Source organism: Parasteatoda tepidariorum, chromosome 6 (genome assembly GCF_982258835.1).
Source record: "Parasteatoda tepidariorum strain Cologne lab strain chromosome 6, Ptep-v5.0, whole genome shotgun sequence".
Taxonomy (NCBI): domain Eukaryota; kingdom Metazoa; phylum Arthropoda; class Arachnida; order Araneae; family Theridiidae; genus Parasteatoda; species Parasteatoda tepidariorum.
The window spans coordinates 46,111,215-46,131,666 of record NC_141760.1 but is presented as its reverse complement, the minus strand read 5'-3'; the positions used below and the strand labels follow the sequence as shown (position 1 = coordinate 46,131,666).

At 27.4% G+C, this 20,452-nt stretch overlaps 1 protein-coding gene across 5 annotated transcripts in view; it reads right to left on the bottom strand.

Annotated features, from left to right (window-relative positions):
• LOC107449958 (proton-coupled folate transporter) overlaps positions 1 to 20,452 on the bottom strand; it is a 41,348-nt gene that overhangs the window by 5,134 nt on the left and 15,762 nt on the right. For 2 of the 5 annotated variants that reach the window (XR_015434611.1, XM_087165794.1), the window contains exons 1-3: positions 11,308 to 11,442; positions 3,602 to 4,837; positions 2,223 to 2,465 (exon numbers count right to left, since the gene is read on the bottom strand). Coding sequence is in view for 2 of the 5 variants with exons in the window: in XM_087165794.1 (XP_087021920.1) it covers positions 2,223 to 2,465; positions 3,602 to 4,577 (1,219 nt within the window). In the remaining 3 variants the exon portion in view is untranslated. Of the gene's footprint in view, positions 1 to 2,222; positions 2,466 to 3,601; positions 4,838 to 11,307; positions 11,443 to 15,996; positions 16,133 to 20,452 lie in introns of those variants that run through there. The other 3 variants (XR_015434613.1, XM_087165795.1, XR_015434612.1) reach the window with 2 other exon arrangements.

The following is a 20,452-nucleotide window of genomic DNA, read 5'->3' as shown; positions in this document are numbered from 1 at the left end:
GTTTCAGTAATAATTTAAAATCTGTCCAGCTCCATTAAATCACACAAACTGCGTAAGTATGAGTTTGGAACATTTCGGCATAGTAGGCAGTAAAAGTATTAAAATGATTTTCATCACTATCGTGAGATAAGATTTTTTAAAAAAACTTATTTTAATGCTAGATCACATGCTGTACTACTTCCTCACGCACCTCTCGAGCTTTAACCTGAGTATCATATAATATATATGCGATTCCTTGAAAAAGACGAGCTCTGCCACCAATAAGTGGTATGACAGTATGAGGTACCATTGCACCGTTTATGCTTAAAATTTCTACAGCCATTTTAGAAAATATCAAAAATAAGTAGACATAATTATTTCGTAAGTAAGATTTTTTCAAAAAAAATACTGAATTATTCCAAATAAATACTTACCGCACATCTAAATATTAAAAACTACTTACATTATTAAGACAACTTAACAAAATGGATCTAAATAAATACTTAACGTGTAATTAATTTTTTACCGCAACTTAAATTTTTACTCACAAAATGAGTACTGATAATAGTGTTGCCAATAGACAGGGAAATAACCGAGTTTACGGTGCCACATAGGACTGGACTATAAATCGATGTATCGCGACGCATCGATTTAACGCATATATCAGCAAGCCGATACACAACTTTCGTTACAGGCGATGCATCAGAAATCTAATGCATCGGATTTCTGATGCATCAGAAATCTGATTTAAGCCGTAGACTAAAGACGACGAGAGCAAAACGATGTATCGATAAAGGTCGCATACGGATCTTCTTGCAACTGATACCGACTCGCGCTGTGGAAGAGATGTTCTTTTCGTTATGTTGAAATGGCCTTGATAGATGAGTGGTAGAATCAGAACCATAGTTTTGAGATTATATATCGTGATCTCGCACGTTCGTTTTCGCGCCTAATAGTTTTTTTCTTTTCTTTGTCGCGACTTGATATCGTTTCTTGTAGATTATTTTCAGTGGGACTGACTTTGTGATCGTCGTCGTTACCTTGTTCTGAACGTAATCTATTATTGAAAAGAATATATAAAGAAGTGTTTCGTGATTAAATAGGTAATTTTTTTTAAAACAAAGCTTTTTTTTAATTTTTAAATGTGAAAATTAATTTTGATATTATATGCTTAAGTAATTTTTTACATTATTGAATTTATTACAATCGGAAATCTAATTTAAGGTGCCCATAAAGAATTAAATTACAAAGTAATTAAATTTGTTAGGCTATTTTTTACTTTATTTTAATTTATTAAAAACTTTTTAGATAAAACTTCTAATAATTTAATGGGTTTTTATTACTGATTTTAAATTTATAAATCTTTAGTTGTTTTTATCTTTATAAATAAAATTATGACAAAACTTATTCTTCTGTTATTCTGATTTTTCCTCTGTTGGATTTGGACAATCAATTTTTTTATTGAAAAAAATTAGTAATGTTTGTGATTGCAACTTCTTTTTTTAAAATCATTTAGCTTTTCGTTTTATTAAAGAGTATAATCGTGTTTTTTAATTTTCTTTTAATATTGTTAGTTGAATATATTATCAAATATCATAATTCTTTTGTTTTTATTTTTAAGAAATTAAACCTTAATTTGTTTTTTCGTACAGAATTTGGTAATTATTCAATTTAACTTTATTATTTATGTGAAATAATAATGATAAAAAATAGTGTTGTTTTAAAAGTGTTTTTTTTATTTAATTTATTTAGCACTTTGTTTTAAGCACACAAATAGTTTTTAACGAACTTATTTTTTAAATTTTCTTTCTATATTGTTAGGTAAATATATTGATAAATTTCAATTTTATTTACTTTTTTTATTATTTATCTTCAAACTAATAAATCTTTCGTTATTTGCGCGATCATTTTTAGGAAATATAACATTAATATCCTTCTTAAGCAAACCATCTATCTTCAAATTCATAAATTGATTTAAATCAATCTGAGTATGAAGCTTTGATAGAAATCCGACTTTCTGTGCCTTACAAGTAAATGAATTTCAAAACTACTATATCGCGATACATCGCTATATCAAGATGCAAAACTGACGATGCATCACGATATAAAATTTCTTATATTGCCCAGTCCTAGTGCCACATAAACGAAATATTTATATAGATTTTTGACAGTAAAATATTATTGAAGTATTATTGAAATATTATTAATATCAAACTAAGGTTTTTTAAAAAAACAATATTTACCTAAATAATACACGTGAACTTTGTATTTTGCGAAGGCAAGCAGAAAATTCTTAGCCATCATACTTATGGTGCCATAAATTCCAAGTACTGGATCTGAGAACTTGAAAACTTTTAAGAATAAAGGAACTATGAAAAACATCAGAAGAAATTGAGTCAGACTGAATGATGTATTTACTATATTGTATTTAGAAGGATTCCAATTATAGATATGATGTGCGTAAGTGAATCCCAATGTTCCAAATGCTAAAAAAAATAATATAAATTCTATTGTTGCTGTTTTTCTAAAAGAAAAACTCAACAAATCAAAACAACAGTAGTTTTCATTACAATTCTTAACTTGTGGTTCTTAACTTACTTTTAAAAATATGTTTGATTTATTGCTTAAATTTTAATAAATTTAAACAATGAATCCAATATGCGTAATGTATTTACTATATGTATTTACTATATTGTATTTAGAAGGATTCCAATTATAGATATGATGTGCGTAAGTGAATCCCAATGTTCCAAATGCTAAAAAAAATAATATAAATTCTATTGTTGCTGTTTTTCTAAAAGAAAAACTCAACAAATCAAAACAACAGTAGTTTTCATTACAATTCTTAACTTGTGGTTCTTAACTTACTTTTAAAAATATGTTTGATTTATTGCTTAAATTTTAATAAATTTAAACAATGAATCAAATTAATTATTCAATAATTCGTAACTGATTATTAATTCAATGATTGATTATTTAATAAATCAAATTAATTAATATTAAACAATACATTTTAAAAGATTATCATCCCTGATGTGTGCTATATTAAAACTACGTTTGTTTTTAGCTATCTTTTCAATTGATGTAAATTGCTGTATATTGTTGTATAAAATATCCAATGCAATATTTGCAACAAACTAGCCACTATTGTGATGTATCAGTGAATTAAATTTTTCTTTTCTTCAAAAAAGTTTGTAGTTTCATAATGCTGAATAACAGTAGTAATAATAAGTTCATTGACTACCACGTCTAATTGTCTAATGTTTTATTAATTATTTATTGAATTCAAGCAATTTCTAAAATATTTGTATAAATTTAGCAAAACATTTTTTTCTCAGTGTTATTACCCGTTTAGCTATGTTTAGCATGAGTCTGCAACACTTCAGAGAAGGTCTGCTGTAATACATTTAATTTAGTTTGAAGCCTACAAATATTATTTTTGCAGAAAAGAATTGGTGATGTACTTCATTTAAACTCGTTAACTTTAGTGCCTAATATCTCCATAACTAAATCAAAGTATCTAAAATATCTAATGTTAGATGGTTAGAAATACCTTTCATGCAAGGAGGAGATATTTAGCAACAAAGAAAAAGAGAAATTTTGAGAAATGTATTATATTTACCTTCATATGTTAGTATAACAATGCACATTGAAAGAAAATACATCCATATTTTGGCTCTACCCTTGTTTTCTCGTGGCTTAACACTTGCTAGCCAACTTCTTGAAATGCTATCGCTTCTGAAGAAATTCCTTCTCTTATCTTTCCATGGGACAACTTCTCCAACTCCAACTGTTTCCTCCAGCACAAATACCACCCACAATGCAGCTAAGATGTGAAATATAGTACCTGTTAAATATACATAGAAGTAACCGTAATATTCGAGTAATTCTCCACCGGCAAGTCCGCCCACAGACAAGGCCAGCATCATAGCGATTTCAACAGTAGTATACTTCATCGTTCGGTTCTTCTCGGACGTCACATCCGCTACATGACTGTATACTATGGTCAAAAAGCAAATAAAACCACCTGTTATCTCTGATGGAAGCCTAAGAAGAATGCAATAAGCAATATCTGATTCAAAGTAAATCACCCAAAGAAGAGTTCCAACATCTGATAAAATGGTTCCAATGCAAGCAGCAATCAAAGGTATTTTTCGTCCATATCTATCACTCCAAGGTGCTATAAATATCATAACAAGAGCAGCAATTAGACTTAATACTTGGGAATAAAGCATATAGTTGTTGGACAATTTTTCTAAATTTGTTTTCTCAATAGGATAGAAACTAATGTTGTTGCATAGTTCTTCTGTGTAATTGTAGTAATACAAGCAGGCTTTATCCATGATTAAATTTGAAAGGCATGACATGTTGATCATAAATCCGAACATGAACAGGAACATCGCTGGTTCAATTGTTAAAGTTGTCAAAAATCGTAAACATCTTGAGCACCGGTTTGTCGATTCATAACCTATAAGAGGTACGTCATCTTGTATTGAGCCATATTGAATTTGACTTTCGCCTGTTTTTGATTTTGTCCCTGATGGTTTTGCTTCCGAAGAAGGAATAATTGGGTTAGTGATTGGAGGTGATTTATCCATTGTTAATAACTATTAAATTATGCACAATGTATGAATACTGTTAAACTAGCATGTTTGAGATTCTTGAATAGTTTTTTTTATCTGATGACTAGTCTTTAAATGCTGAAAATTTCTGAAAGTGGCTTCAGTTACCCATTTTCTTTCTTTCAATTTAGATTAAGAGAACTTCATAAATGTTTAAAACATATGTTTAGAGTTCATAGTCAATTTAAACTAAACTATTCCATTTTTCAGTCAGATGAATTAGCCTTTTTCTTCCCCTGAAATAAGAAACAAATAAACTCAGAAAATAATTGATATGCATTCTTTACTTTCAGGTGTCTGTTTAATAAGGCTCAAAAATCCTATTTTCTATATAAAAATAATTTAAAATTAATTTTCGAATTTTTCATAATCTTCGAATTGTATAGTGATTCAATGTTGTCTCTACTAGGCTATATTTTATTTAAAAACTAGCTGAATACCTGTTTTCAATACAGGATGAAAAAAAGTATTAAATCGATAAATCTGTATTATTCGAGATCATAAAAGTAAAAGACCGACACAATTGCTTAAGCTAAAATAATTCTAATTTATTATTTTATTTCTTGTCCTTCTTACAAGGGAAACTAGGGAAGTGTGACTCGCCAATTTTGAAATAAACTAGTGGGATGTATGCCTTATGAGGAATAATTTTAGGGGGCAACATTCGTTTCGGCCCATAGAAGGTTCTGTGAAAGGTAAAAAATAATTCAATATATTGAAAAATCGGTATTTTATTACTTCAATGCAGACTATTAGTTATTTTAATTGTCTCATACTCCAATTAATTTTGTGGTACGTTCAAGTACTATATAATGCATATTTATCATCAAAATTTCGAAAATTTTATATATCTGTAGTTTTTCTGAAAAACCTGTTAGGTTGATTTTAAAAAACAAGTTGACATCAAATTTTTTAAATTTTTTTTTCCAAAAAACTTTCCAAATTAATTGGAGTATATAATTGCAAATCAATTAATTAATAATTAATTAATTAATAATTAATTAATTATTATTTTTCTGATTAATTTATTAATTAGAAAATTAATTAGTTATCCAATTAATTACAATTTAATTGGATTATGAGACAATTGCAATAATTAATAGTCTTCATTGAAGCAATAAAATATCGATTTTCTCTCTATATTGAATTATTTTTATCTCCCACAGGACCTTCTATGGGCCTAAACGAATGTTAATTAATTTATTAATTAGCAAATTAATTAATTATCCAATTAATTACAAATTAATTGGATTATGAGATTGGATAATGATTGGATTTTGACAATTACAATAACTAATAGTCTGCATTGAAGTAATAAAATACCGATTTTTCAATATATTGAATCATTTTTTACCTCTCACAGGACTTTCTACGGGCCGAAACGAATGTTGCCCCCTAAAATTATTCCTCATAAGGCATACATCCCACTAGTTTATTTCAAAATTAGCGAGTCACACTTCCCTAGTTTCCCTTGTTAGTGGCTTTATATTATCATATAAAGCATTATATAATTTAAGAAATTCGTCCCTTCAAAGTAGAGATTAAAAATATACGGTATCCTTTTGCATAACGCTGTCGCTCGAAGTATACTCCTGACAGTCAAAAATTACCTTAATCAACAATTTTCTCTAGTACTTATCCCTTTCGTTGGGCCGTAAAAACCTATTTCAAATACATAGTAGGTAACATGGCACTAATATTAGTGTATTTAGTACCTATAAAAACACCAACTAACATAATAACAGTAGTACTTATTACCGAAATCAAATAAGCACTATTACCGTCAATAAAAACAAGATGATTTTTATGGTTTCACTAAATGAATAAGTACCTTTTCCTCATAATTTAGCTTTTAAATGCGAAATTAATTCTTTGTTTCAACTTGCGCTTATTATGAAAATTAATTAAGCATCATTGGTATCATTAACAATGTAGAACTTTTTTACGATCCACAACTACAAATAAGATGATCAGTTAACTGCATTATACTCTGTTACAAGTTAAGAAAAAACCATTATCTCTATGGAGAGAGCCTGTTTGCATCTAAGTGTACGTCAAATGAATGCCAAGCTCCCAGCTCGAACGTATATCAACATCGCCAACTCTTGAAACGACGTTGCAAAACGTTCTCTTTCTTGCTTTCTTAAGACGGGTAAAAAGAGGAAAACAAAGCTTATTGAATAATCAATTAACAAGTAATAATAATTAATACAAATGCTATCGAAAAATTGCCAGAAATATACATACGTCTTTACATTCGCATTTAAAGAAACTGATGAAAGAATTATAAATGTTCTTTCTTGTTGTCAATTTTCTTCTCTACAGTGAGACAAAAGTAAAAGTTTCTTATCTCGCATTTGATTTGTTAAGGGCAAGTCAGCATAAGATGCGTCATTTTTAGTGGCCCCATCAAATCTTGCAACGTTATATAATTGTTTCAAGAACGAATGTTCTCCTTATTTATCGAACTATATCGCCCAAGTCTAAGATTACAGTAAGACTTCGAAACTATAACCTTTTTTTTAATAATTTTGTGATATACATCATAAACAATAACGCGATTTAAATTTTTGTTTGACGGGTTTAACTTCTAAAAGCTTTTTTTTGTATTGTAAAATTTTATAACGAAATAAGACGGAACTATATGCAATCGCGAATGTTTACCTAAATCCTATACCGCAATGTTATTTTCTATACTTGCAACGGAGTATAAGATTTTTTTAGTTCCAAGTAACGTTTTTTTTTTACTTATACAGTCTTTATTTTACATTTATAGAGAAAACTAATGCAAGGGATGCATATCATTATATAATTTAACTTACTACTACAGAATTTTTTTAAATAAACGTTATTCCGTACATTAAGATGCAACAAGAATTTTTGTTTAAATCTTTGTATTGTACAAATAATATGTATACATCATATTTCCGTGATAAATGTTAAAAAAAAAGCTCTCTGAGCATGAGGTAGAACCCTTTAAAAAAACATTGGATCTGAAAGTATTACTCCATAGGAAACTTAAATTCAGACCAAATCATAATAATTTCCCCAATATTAAACATTGAGAGACAAGTTTCAATGATATATCTTGGCTTTTTTCCTGCTATCATATATTGCATTTCACTGAGATTTGTCATTGAAATAAAGAATTATTTAAAAGAACAAAACTAGAGTTGTTTGTAATTCATTTCAACTTAAAGTCACACAATCGAATTTTTATGTAGCTGCTGATCACTACATTGTTGAAGGTTTTCTGGATAAATCGTGATAAAAATGTCATTGTTTACATTATCTATTTTTATAAAAACGAAAAAAATTAACTACAGCATAAAAGCGAATCCCGTGACAATTATTCTATCATCAGAGATATACAGATTACGATATATTTTAGTCGAAATAAGAACCGGATCTATCGGAATACTTTATCTATCTTTAACATAGTTCATTTCAAATCGTAATCCTTCTCTCCTAAAACATACAAGCAAACAAAAATTAAAATATTTTACCAAGCGTGTTAGAAAATCACTTAAATAGAATAATAAAAATCAGGAATTTTTTAGATATTTAAAATTGCCTGTACTTAATAATTGTGGATAGAAATCTTTATTTACATACGCAAAAGGAGAAAAAAAAATCACTTTTAATCACTTTTTGGATTTTCTTAAAATCACTTCTAATCACTCTTTGGATTTTCTTGAACTTAAATAGGATCTTAATTTAAAGAGGACACCTTAAATATGAGAAATAATTAGCGCAAAAGTGTTTTAAATTATGATATTGGACGATAAACGTTGCTCTTTTGATAATTTTGGGAATTAGATTCGCGATGTAAATAGAGAACATTAAGTACAACAAAAAGTAAGACTAAATAAACATTTTGTAAAAAATATTGAGCATTCAATTACAGCGATTCTAAAACAGTTTTCTTATGCGCGAGGAACATTTTTTACAATTTCTTTTTAATGAACTGAAAATGCAGAATCATGTCCAAACATTTCAACAACTTGGTGTGAAGTTTAGTAATATTATTAAATTACGTTATTGTCCTTTCTCCAAAACAATATAATTTAAAATATTTTTGTATATTATTAAATTATTAATTATATTATACCCAGGCGGGAATGTAGGGTTGATTTTAATGTCAGCAACAACCTTTATCACGAAGCCCAACAAGGTTTATAAATGATTAGCAAATAAGCCTCGCAAGCTTAAATAATGTTAAATTTAACTAATATAGTTTACGCGCTATGTAATTTGTATTTATCTTGCATAAACAACACTTTTACATCGATTTAATCTGCCTTTAGAAAACAAGGCTAGAAAACCCTTCTGAAATATAGGAAGAATTATCGTTCGCGCATCAAGAGTAGAAAGCGATCTCAAACCAAGGATGAATTCACCTTCTCAAGATTTATTTTAGATTTTTTGACCATCACTGATACAAGGTTTATTTTTGCAAGCATTTTTATACTTTCTTTAACACTTTAAAAGTGAAGGTTGGTTTGATTAAGTTCCATTCCACCAAAACCATATATAGTTCCTGGTGTAGGGAAACACCTAGTTTGTTCTTTTACAAAACATTATTAGAAGTTTCGGTGTGCAATTAGCACTATTTTTAGGGATGAAGTAAACTGAATGCATTATCAAGTAAAGAGCTGTAGTTATCGTGCAAACAATGACATTGACTATGTAGCAATTGTTAGTAAGAATCAAAGCGAATATATTACTAAAAATATGCTTATTTCTTAAAGCAAAAATTTCTGCAATTTAGCCATAAATTGTTTTTCATGTACAAGAAAATAAGTGTTTTAAAAAAGTGAATAAATAAATAAATAAAATTTCAATGGTGTAAAAATAAATAAAAAATGTGAAAACATGCTGTGTAAAAAATGTTAGTTTACCCCAACACCAAAACTGTGGGCAACTATACACCAAAATTCTTAACAGTGTACTTGGTGTAAAGTACACTGTTAAGACACCATGTTTACTATTCAGTAACACTAAAACTTACAGTTACAGAAAGATATGATGCAGATTAGAATCTGTGAAGTTACTTTTACGAGGAATATAAACTGAGAATGCATACATAAAATTTTTCTTAAAATAAAATTAATTTGTTAATCAAACGTACACACATCGCAGACAGAATATTAATATGAAATTGAACAAAACCTAAGTGAATCGAAGCTTATTACTATTAAATTGTTTATACAACTGCCAGATTTATGTATATCTTATGAGGACATAAATGTCTTTATTATATATCTAGTAACATACCTGAATTTCATAACAGTTTATATGAGCAGATTGTCAAATCAATCAGACAAAAAGGCTGAAATTATTTGGTAAATAATCAACCACAATATATACTTTTGATAAATTAGTAAGCTTAAATTACTTAGATTACTACTTGGAACTTGATTATTTACTTAGTATTAAATATGTTATAATCAGTTCGCTATGAATCACATAGTACTATGATTTCCACATGCTTTGACTCACAATTGCTATGAGTCACATAGTACACTTCCAGTAAACAAACTGCCATTTAAGCTACCATATTGTGAATATCATTAAATTGCATTATTATTTGCCTTCTTCCACTTATTATACATTTAAATGCCCTCTAATAGTCCAAAACCATTTATTATATATTTAAATGTCCGCTAATGATTACACAAAAAATTCATTTAAATAGTTCAAATATACACTAATTATTCGTCTAAGTTTTGGAGCTCCAAAATACACAACTTTCTTCTCCAACGCTAGGCACATTAATGTAAGCTTTATCAATTATTGGTGTTAAGATTTAACCACACCCTTTGAAATGTTTAAGAAGGCTCGAATATGTATTAACTTGAAGCAACTTAATCATTCACACAATTTTTAGAGCTTTTCAACACCAAAATCGGATAGGTTTTTTATACAACAGTTTTTACAGTATAGCCACTGATGGTTCTTTGAACAACTTTTGGAGTTCATTTGTTAAACAAACTACAGCTACTTTTTGTGTTGCTAAGCAACCAGCAACGATGCTACATTTTCTCTCTTAACCCACAGAATTTTCTAATTTACCTTCTTAGTTCCAATGATGTCACAAACTGTTAAATTGTGCTATGTTTTTGTTCAAAATGAATCAAGTTTACACTGCAATCAAGTTTAAAAAAGAACACATTTGAACGTTATTACTGGTCAATAAGATCCAAACTTTTCAATCGTTTAAAAGCGTTGTTTTGAGAAAATGTGATTTAACGTAAGCGATGGTTTATTTCACACAATAGCTCTTTATAGAAATGTGAGTTGTATATTTCAAACATGTAAGATTTTTACCGTGCAGTTTTATAAAATTACTTTCGAATGTAAATATTACTGAATTGCATATTTTAAAATATAAAAAACTCGACTTTTTAAATATGACAATTTTGCTACTTATTAATAGTAATGGTTACCAGCTAGTGCAAAAAAGCTGAAATAAATTTTAGAAATGGCAGCAAAACATTTAAAATCTAATTAAAGTTTAATAAAAAATAATTAATAAATAAAACAGTATTTAAGAATTAATTAAGATTAATTTGAAGCGATAAACATGTTCTTACTACCAGTTATTTAACTAAAGTGTTAACTGTTTTATTTGAAATATAATACAGATTACAAATATGGTAAATATAGTAAAAAAAATTTAAATAAATATGGTAAAAAAATTTACCTGCTTTAAATATCTTCCAAATAAACTTACTATTAGAGACTAGAAGTTTGACATCATATAGTTTTAAGAAAGTCTAGCTTTGGATCTCTTGTTTACCTTTTAAGCCTTCTACTGTCGTAGGTTATCTCATTTTAGATTAATATTATCAAGGACTCAGATAATATTGGCAGATAATATAGGTTTTATAATATAGTTTTGTTATGTGCATCTCATTTGCTTTCTGATGATGTTGAAACAAGGATGATTAAATAGAAGTATTTAAATAGATAAAAAAAATTATAAATTCCTCTAATATCATAATGATAACACGTGTCGATTTCGTGAGTTTATATAAGAATTAAAACCATTCTTTTTTCTACAAAAAGTCCGACAGAAAACTATTTATCTATTACTTCTATCAGCATTCTTCTAAATAAAAAAAAGTATATCATATTCAAGTGATTGCTAAAATCATTCAAATCAAATTACAAGAAGAATCGTTTTGTGTTCACTATAAACAAAAAATTAGTAACATGATACAATTTTGTTTTCTGAGCTTCAAAAAAAGTCATTTTATCATTTTTTTTCCAACCCAAACATAAGATAAGGAAGTTTTTAGACTTAAATATATCTAACAACTCATTAACTTTCAATACACTAAATTTTTTTTAGTTAGTCCAAAAGATACGGAAAATAATTAACTCTCGCATTAGAACAATATTTTTATCAAACAGATATACATATTACAATTTAGCATGATCAGCAGAATTTGGTCTCAAATATACTTTTAATCACAGTAATCTCCCTTAAAAGCAATCACTACCCCATTCACTCGAGGCATTCTATTGGTTAATTTATCCATTACTTAGGATCTAATGTTATTCCAATTGCCGAGAATCACCTAGTATAAATTATTTTGATTTGTAATTTTTATATTTCTGACACACTTCTAATGATTCCCCTAGACTGTAAAAAATTCCGAATCAAATTACGGTAAATGTTACTGTTACGATAAAAAGCACCGGCACTCAGGGTGCCGTTACTTTTTACCGTAAAATCCATTTTAAAAAAAATAGGGAACAAAAGTCTGAAATTCCATAATATTTACTGACTTACTGTCAAATCGCTGATTCACTGTATTTAAATAAATATTACTATAAAAATTACGAAATAAAATTTTATATCAAAAATAGATCTTACGATACAATGATCAGATAAGAATAAAATCTAGTACTTTTTCCATAATGCAGTGTAACAGCATGTCTAATTTGCATAATAGGATGTTATACTGGCAACATTACTTTAAAAATTTCCTTTTGGGTTAAAGCGCTAAAAATATTTATATCCTATCTATGAGTAATATTTGATACAGAAATGAGTTGAAGTAATTTTACAAGAAACAGACACGCGAATATGACCTGAAAGTTATTTTGCATGCTCTGCGTTTTCCATGTTTCGTATACACACACACAAAGGTGTATTGAAGTTAATGACAGGCATAATTCACTTAAAAAAGTGTTTTAATTAGTTTTGTTAAAATAAAATTCCCCGCAACCTACTACTCCAATAAAATAAACTTATGCTTGCTCCCGAACTAAGAGTTATAAGTTAAATAGCGCATCACGTTCATGTGCAACCAATGAAATATATATCAAAATTTTTTTTTTAATTATATCACATTTTAAGATCTATACATAAATATCATAATTTATTCAACGAAATAGCAGCTATTCAGATAAAGCTTGAAAGCACTATCAAAAAAAAATATTGATAAAAAAATTTAATTTAACTTTTGCAAAGAAAGATTGGATAGCTACAATAGAAAGTTATTTTCCAGCAGAAGGAAAAGGGAGATTAATTTAAAAAATAGAAAGATAAATAAGTCAATTAAAGAATTTATTATTGCAACATTGCAGGTATCGAAAACGTAGCTGGGTTATTCTTTGGAAGCATGACAATTCGGAACAAAAAATTTCTTCAAATTTAAAGTCTTCAAAATAATCTAAAAATTTTTTTCGTATATTTATTTAGTTACATTTATTAATATCTTACAGACAGCAGTGTAGTTTATTGACATTTACTCAAGAAAAAAAAAATTCACCAAATTTTGAATGCCAGGAAAATGACATTAGCTTAGAAGTTTAAAAAACAGTCATTTTAAGCTAATAGTAAGAATTCAACTTAAGCCTTTGCGTTAGATGGACCATGAAATGCTTAAATTAATTCTTTTATCCACTGTAGAAAGAATCAAGAATTTTTTTGTTGCTGATATGTACAGAATAAAATTGTGTATAATAATCAATCATTAAATTTTAAAAAAAAATAACTTTGATTACATTCAAGCATATTACAATCTTTCATAAACTTGGTATTAGGTTAATATCTGCTTTCTCTCTTTACATTCAACTGTTTAAAAAAATTTCTAGTAACTGTTTCAATGTCCTGGCATTCATAAGCCAGGAAAATGACAGCCAAGATAATGACAATTTGCCATTATATAGCATTTAACTTTACCTTAATTTAACATTTCGGCCTAAGATGTTTACATTCCGCAGAAAACAACAGGATTTTTTGAAATAACTCAGGTAAATCTATGTAGTTTATGTTATTAATGATTTCAAAAAGACAGGAAAATGACAACATAAAAACCTACTCACATTGAAAAAATTTTTGAAATAGGTTTTGAACCAGAAAGTTGGTACTTTATTCATGCAATAAGACATGTTCAGATTGGATGGTATTCTAATCAATCTGTCAACATAAGATATTGATTGCTATCTTGGTTATAAATCACTAAATAAAAGTAGCCAGGAAAATGACAAATTTTCTTGTGACAAGCAAATTATTGACAGAAAAAATTATTTTCAACAAAGTTTTTGTAAATAATACCCTCCGCATATATTCTGGAAATGCTAACAATGGTTGAGATAAAAAAAAATTTAGATATTGAAAAATGTATGGGATGCTTTGAAGCTAGTTATTATTGGAAATATTTTCTGTGACAAACTAGGAAAATGACATTTTGAAATTAAATTAAATTTTTTAAATATACAAAACAGCCAATGCTAGTACAAGGTCATTTTAAAATGCTAACAGCAATGCTATTTATTAAAATTTTTTAAAAAAAGTTCTTTTAGTAGCATATAGATCTTGAAGCAAGAGACAGTAAATTGTCATATTTCGTGAGAATCACCCAGCTATGGATAAAATGGATTTGATCATTTTGAATAATTTTAAGCCTAAATATAAATATATTTCTTCAAAAGAGCTAGATAATAAGTAACATTTTCGAAAAATCTAAAAACAATTTTAATTATTATTATTAAACATTTCAAAAATGCAAAAAAAAATAATTCTTTTTTTTTTTATTCAACTAAATAAACTCTTAATCTTCTCATTTGATTAACTGGTTACGCTTTCGGTAGTACAACAAGCTCCAAAAGGTCTTTTTAACACTAGAAAGACGGAAAATTAGTATATACCTACATTGCCGAAAAGCAGTCAAAATGACTAGATTGTGAATGCGTCAATAAACTTGTTTAAAATTAATTTTTAAAATGTTTTATATTATTTACAGTTATGTAACAAGTTATTAGTAAATATTAACAGTAAAAACTTTTTTATGTTGTTCAAAAAGTCGCAAAATTCTAAGAAATCATGTCATTGCATACATCATTGTTTTTCTAATTGAAATTAAAAGCAGTCAAAATGACTTCCTTAGGCAATCTAGTGTTAAATACACAACATAGTTTCTATAAATTTTAAAGATACTCTTTAGAGTTATCTTGGAAATATAATATTTCGGTAAAAAAGGAAAATCTCTCTAGGAATGTTTTATTTGAAATATTTTCTTAAATTAAGAAAGAAGAAAGAAAAATTAGTTTTTAAGTTTGCCGATAGATGGCCTCATTTCTTGTTCCAAAGCTTGAACACAGGTGAAAGACTAATGCAATGTGAGCAATAATTAAGTGTCAAAACAGTCATTAATTAGTAAATTATGAACTTGATTTCGATAAATGAAACAAAATATGAACCTTAATTGCTTTAATTTAATTCTTAGTGTTTATACCGTAAAAGATTAATTTAATCTCTACTAAATAAAAAGGAAAAAAGCACATTGTAGCAAAAAAAAAAAGTACATATTTGTTTTTTTGGGAAAATATCAATTGTAAGAAGAAAAAACAAAACAATGATGGATATGGAGGAAACATGGTTAACACAGCAAACCGGCAGTCGAGCCTTCCAGTATATTTAAAAATGTCAGTTGTTATTTACAAGAGCGCTTTATAAATTTTGAATGTGATTGATTTCATTTTTTTAATAGATACCATATCATCCAAAAATAAAAAATAATAAAAAAATATTTCAACATTACAACAAGCAACTTGTAATACTTATAAAAGTTATTTTCATGTAACTCTTTAATTTGCGAGTATTAACAATTATAGCATTTTACACACAAGTACAAAAGTAGCATGTAATTTAAAATGAAATGTTATTTCGAAGGCGCAAATATCTTTTAACCGATGCTTTGTTCACCTTCAAAGCAAAAAAGTAACGAAAAATAATATACTTAACAGCTTAACTTACAAATATGTTTCACTTTTTTCCTTTAAATAAATATTACTACTTAAAAAAACATTCTTTATTTTAACATGAAGAAATAATCTAATACAATCAATACTATTTAAGATAAAGTAAAATATTTACCTCTTTAAAGTGTTCTAAATAAATAAATAAAACACATTTTGACATTTTAGCATGCAATGAAATCATGTTATGACTGTTTGTTTTCATATTGCTGGACAATTACTGTTGAATCTTAGCAAGGTCACTTGAACATCAAAGGTAACAATCGTTGTTTCGACTTGCTGTTGTGAGGAAATTTATTTTCCGGGATACGAAAGGTACATGTAAAGTTCTTATAAAGTATAAATAGTTTTTTCTTTGCTTTATTTTTTGGATCTGCGTATATTTAGAAACAACGATTTTTCGTCCATTAATCTATAGTCGTGAATTTAATATTAATGACTAATCTTTTTTTTTTCGTTGATTACTATCGGTATGACATCAAACGTTTAAGGGAATTGTGACACAAAATTTCTTTGTCATTCTTAAAGAATTTTCCTAAAAAGACTTTCACTAAACTTATTAAAAAAATACGAAATTGTACTTAAAACAGTTAAATACTAGAGGAGGGGTAAAAAAATTCTGGTAAAATTAACGTACAGTACGGTAGTGACATTTCTGGTTAAAAAAAAAAAACAACAACATATTTCGAGTAATAAAAACCAAAATATACGGTATTTAAACCATTCTGGTTTTGAAAACAGTTTTTATTAACACACATTTAGTAAAAAAATACATAACTCATATATAAATTTAATTGAATAAATGGTTTTTATGCCATGCTCTTTGATATCATGACCATATTTACCAAATTTTATCACAGATTATAAAACCATTTTTTAATGTAAATTTTACCAAACAAAATATACCCTAAATATAAAATATTTTTAAAATGCATAGCACTACTAATACATAGCATGTTCCATTTCAAATTAATTTAACTTTCTTGCACTTTACTTCACTTTCCCTTTAGTTTCAATTATTATAAAGTTATGTCATAAATTATATTTTAATCATTTATCAATGGAATAATACATTAAAAAAGACAGATAGCTTCCATTTACTTATATTTTTATGCCTCGCACTGGTTAATCAATAATCTGAACCACTTTGAGTTGTTAAGAAGGACATTTGCTTCGAAATGCTACAAATATTAATGTGCAATACTGTTTATTTTCACTTCATTTATTTTTACTTCTTTCAATGTAGTGGTTTCTAATATACTTAGGTTCTGATTATATAAAAAGCTTGTGCTTATGTGCGGTTTGTCTTTTAAGAAAATGAAACATACATATATTATTATATAAAAGTGATAAAACCATAATAATAAATCACATCATAATATAGAACTTTATTTTAAACTGAAATGCTGAAATATAATCTATTTAAATTGATTTATTACTGTTACTTAATGAAAAAAAACTTCATTCGCTTCAAAAATATACAGATTGGAAATAACAGTCGACATGTGTCAAGCACTCAAAAATAGGCACCCATTTTCAAGACTTGTCTGACGCGAATGAGAAGAAACATAAGTTGAAAATAAGTAGAAACTTCTTCTCATTCACCCTATTTTAGAGCACTTAAAATATATCTACGACTGTTAGTTTCGATCTGTTCATTTTTGTCTTACCGCACAAGATTTTTGGGATTATTTGGGACTTTTTACTTGTATATACAAAATATTTGTTAATTAAGCTGTAATCCACTAAACAAAATATACAATTTTTTAAATCTGAAAAAGTGTTGTAAGAGAAAGAACTAAAAGATGTTTGTCATTATATTAGTTTTTACGGAATGCAGCATAATCATCCCTTTTAATGTATGCTTTCAGAATACTTGTTACAACATTTAAGCGAAATTAATTAATATTTAAGCGAGAGAAATAGAAGAACGCTATCGAAGGCTGCTAAATCACTAGTGAGGATGATAGAATGAAAAACACCAAAAACCAGTTTGATTACGAGATGGGAGTTGAAGATGTTTCTAATGTTCACCATTGGACAAAATTTCTCTGGCAACCAAACGAATTTAAACGGCTGTAGACCATAATTCTGAGAAGTAAATCGCAAGATTTCGATAGCGGTATCGATATTTATTGCGCTGAAGCCTTAATTTGAAAACCTCATTCTACATACTTTTTGTCTTCTTTGCAGAGGATTTCAAAAATATATATTAAAAGTGGTCTTTACAGAACATTTTATATAATGATTGATACTACATTTATATAATGATTGATTCAAATACTGTTTTATGAAAATAAATGAATTATAGTTGAATATTGTAAAGCAAGGAGAATCTGAAAAATGAAATTTACCGGAACAAAAATATAAAAACCTAAATTTCTTTCTAAGTAGGTGAAACAAATAATTAAAAAAATAGTAACAAGTTAAAATCCTTAAAACTAAAAATGAAAATACTAATACAACAGGAAAAGTATAAAATCTATCAAGCACAATTCTAACTGAATCATATTTTGTATCTTACAATGTAGATAGTTTTATAGTTCTTTCTTAACATTTATTTTTGTTTTACAATAAGGAAAAAAAATTTGAAGCTTGTAGAACATATTTTCATTCATTATTTTATTGAATCCGCATTTTTGGCGACAACGATCATCACTTTTTTAAGCCAAAATTACTGATTAAACTTATGAATCGATAAATTTTAGGCATGTTTCCGTAGCAACAATCAAAATAGTTTAACTCTCTTTGTGTTCCGAATTAGAACTTTTTGTTCATAACTGAATGAAAAGGAAATTACGGTTGCATTGCTGTTGAAAATTAAAAAATCGGGAACAAACATTTTAAACTTTTGCTTTAAAGTCACAGATAATCACTAAACATGTATAGGAGCATTTTGAAAATAACACTTGGTAACATTTTTTATGAGATTGTTTAAAATATCTTAGATACTTTCGTATCGCTGATTTCAAATCTGCATTCTGCTTCTCACTCCAAATTGCAATTTTTTAATGATATTTTTAGTCTTTTTTTTGTAGAAATGTAGAAGTTTAAAAACGTTATGTATGTTAGAGGGTTGCGCAAATATTGCAGAAAACTTCATGTGGAGTTAGGGCTCATCATCAGGATTAAAATGGCATAGAAACCAATACTTGTAAATATCATCATAAGCCGCTAGGGGCGCTTCTCTATTATGAACTATTTCCTCGTGTACTTCTAAATAGGTCATAATAAGGAAGCGCATCTAGCGGCGTGTGCCGTTATTCCGATTATGGGTTCCAATATATGGAATGCTAGGCTCTTATAAAAATATTTAATCCTGATCATGTATACAAACTCCCCCAGAAGTTTGTCGCTACGTTTACGCAACCCTCCGCTATATATATATATATATATATATATATATATATATATATATATATATATATATATATATATATATATATATATATATATATATATATATATATATATATATATATATATATATATATATATATATATATATATATATATATATATATATATATATATATATATATATATATATATATATATCGTTTTAATTTGGTAAATAAAATTGCTAAAAAAATCCCTTGACCTTAAAAAATTGAATTTAAAAATTTAACCTAGTAAAACATTTTAACAAATGAATAGTTTTTGAATTAATATTTTACCCAATAGTATTTTTTTTAAATTTCTTAGGCAGTTTTGTCCTTAATCAGAATATTCAGTTAACTTAAAATAATACAAATGTGCATATTCATACATATTTATTTTGGAAAATAAGGATAACGTTAATGAAAATTCAATTTAGAATATTATAATAAGTTACATAGATTTTAAAACTCTGACTAATAAAATAAATATGTAATATTTTATTTTTAAAGAAATTAAATTTTTTTAAAAAATTTTTATTTTTTGTATTATATTAAATATTATTTCTTTTAAGCTTATATTACACCAGGGAGCAATTTATTTTTCCGTTGCTTGAAATTTTTTAACAGATTTTAGATACTTTCCTATCGCTTATCTGAAATCTGCCACCGTTTTCTCTCTCCAAGCTATAGTTATCTTTTTCAAATGCAAATTTTGTCTATTCTTTGCGAAAGAACACAAGACCAAATTCGTCATAAATAACAGGAGGTCGAGTAAATGTCACAGAAAACTTCTACGGGATTTAGGACGCATCACCGGGATTAAAATTGCATAAGAACCCATACCCGGAAAAGGCATCATGCATCGCTAGGGCCGCTTCCCTTTTATGACCTGTTTCTTCATGTGCTTTTGAACAGGTCAAAATAACGGAAGCGCCCCTAGCCGCGTATGACGACATTTCCGGGAGCGGATCCATATGCAATTTTAAAAATGGTGATGTCCCCTAACTCGCTTATAAGTTTTCCGCTACATTTACTCGACCTCTTGTTATATATAACGCTTTTAAACTTGTACATTTCAACAAAAAAAGTAGACTAAAAATGTCATTTAAAACAATTTATAGTTTTAGGAGAGAAATTAATTTCAGATTTGAAATCTCAATACATGAATAAGGCAAGATGAAATTGTTTTCAGGT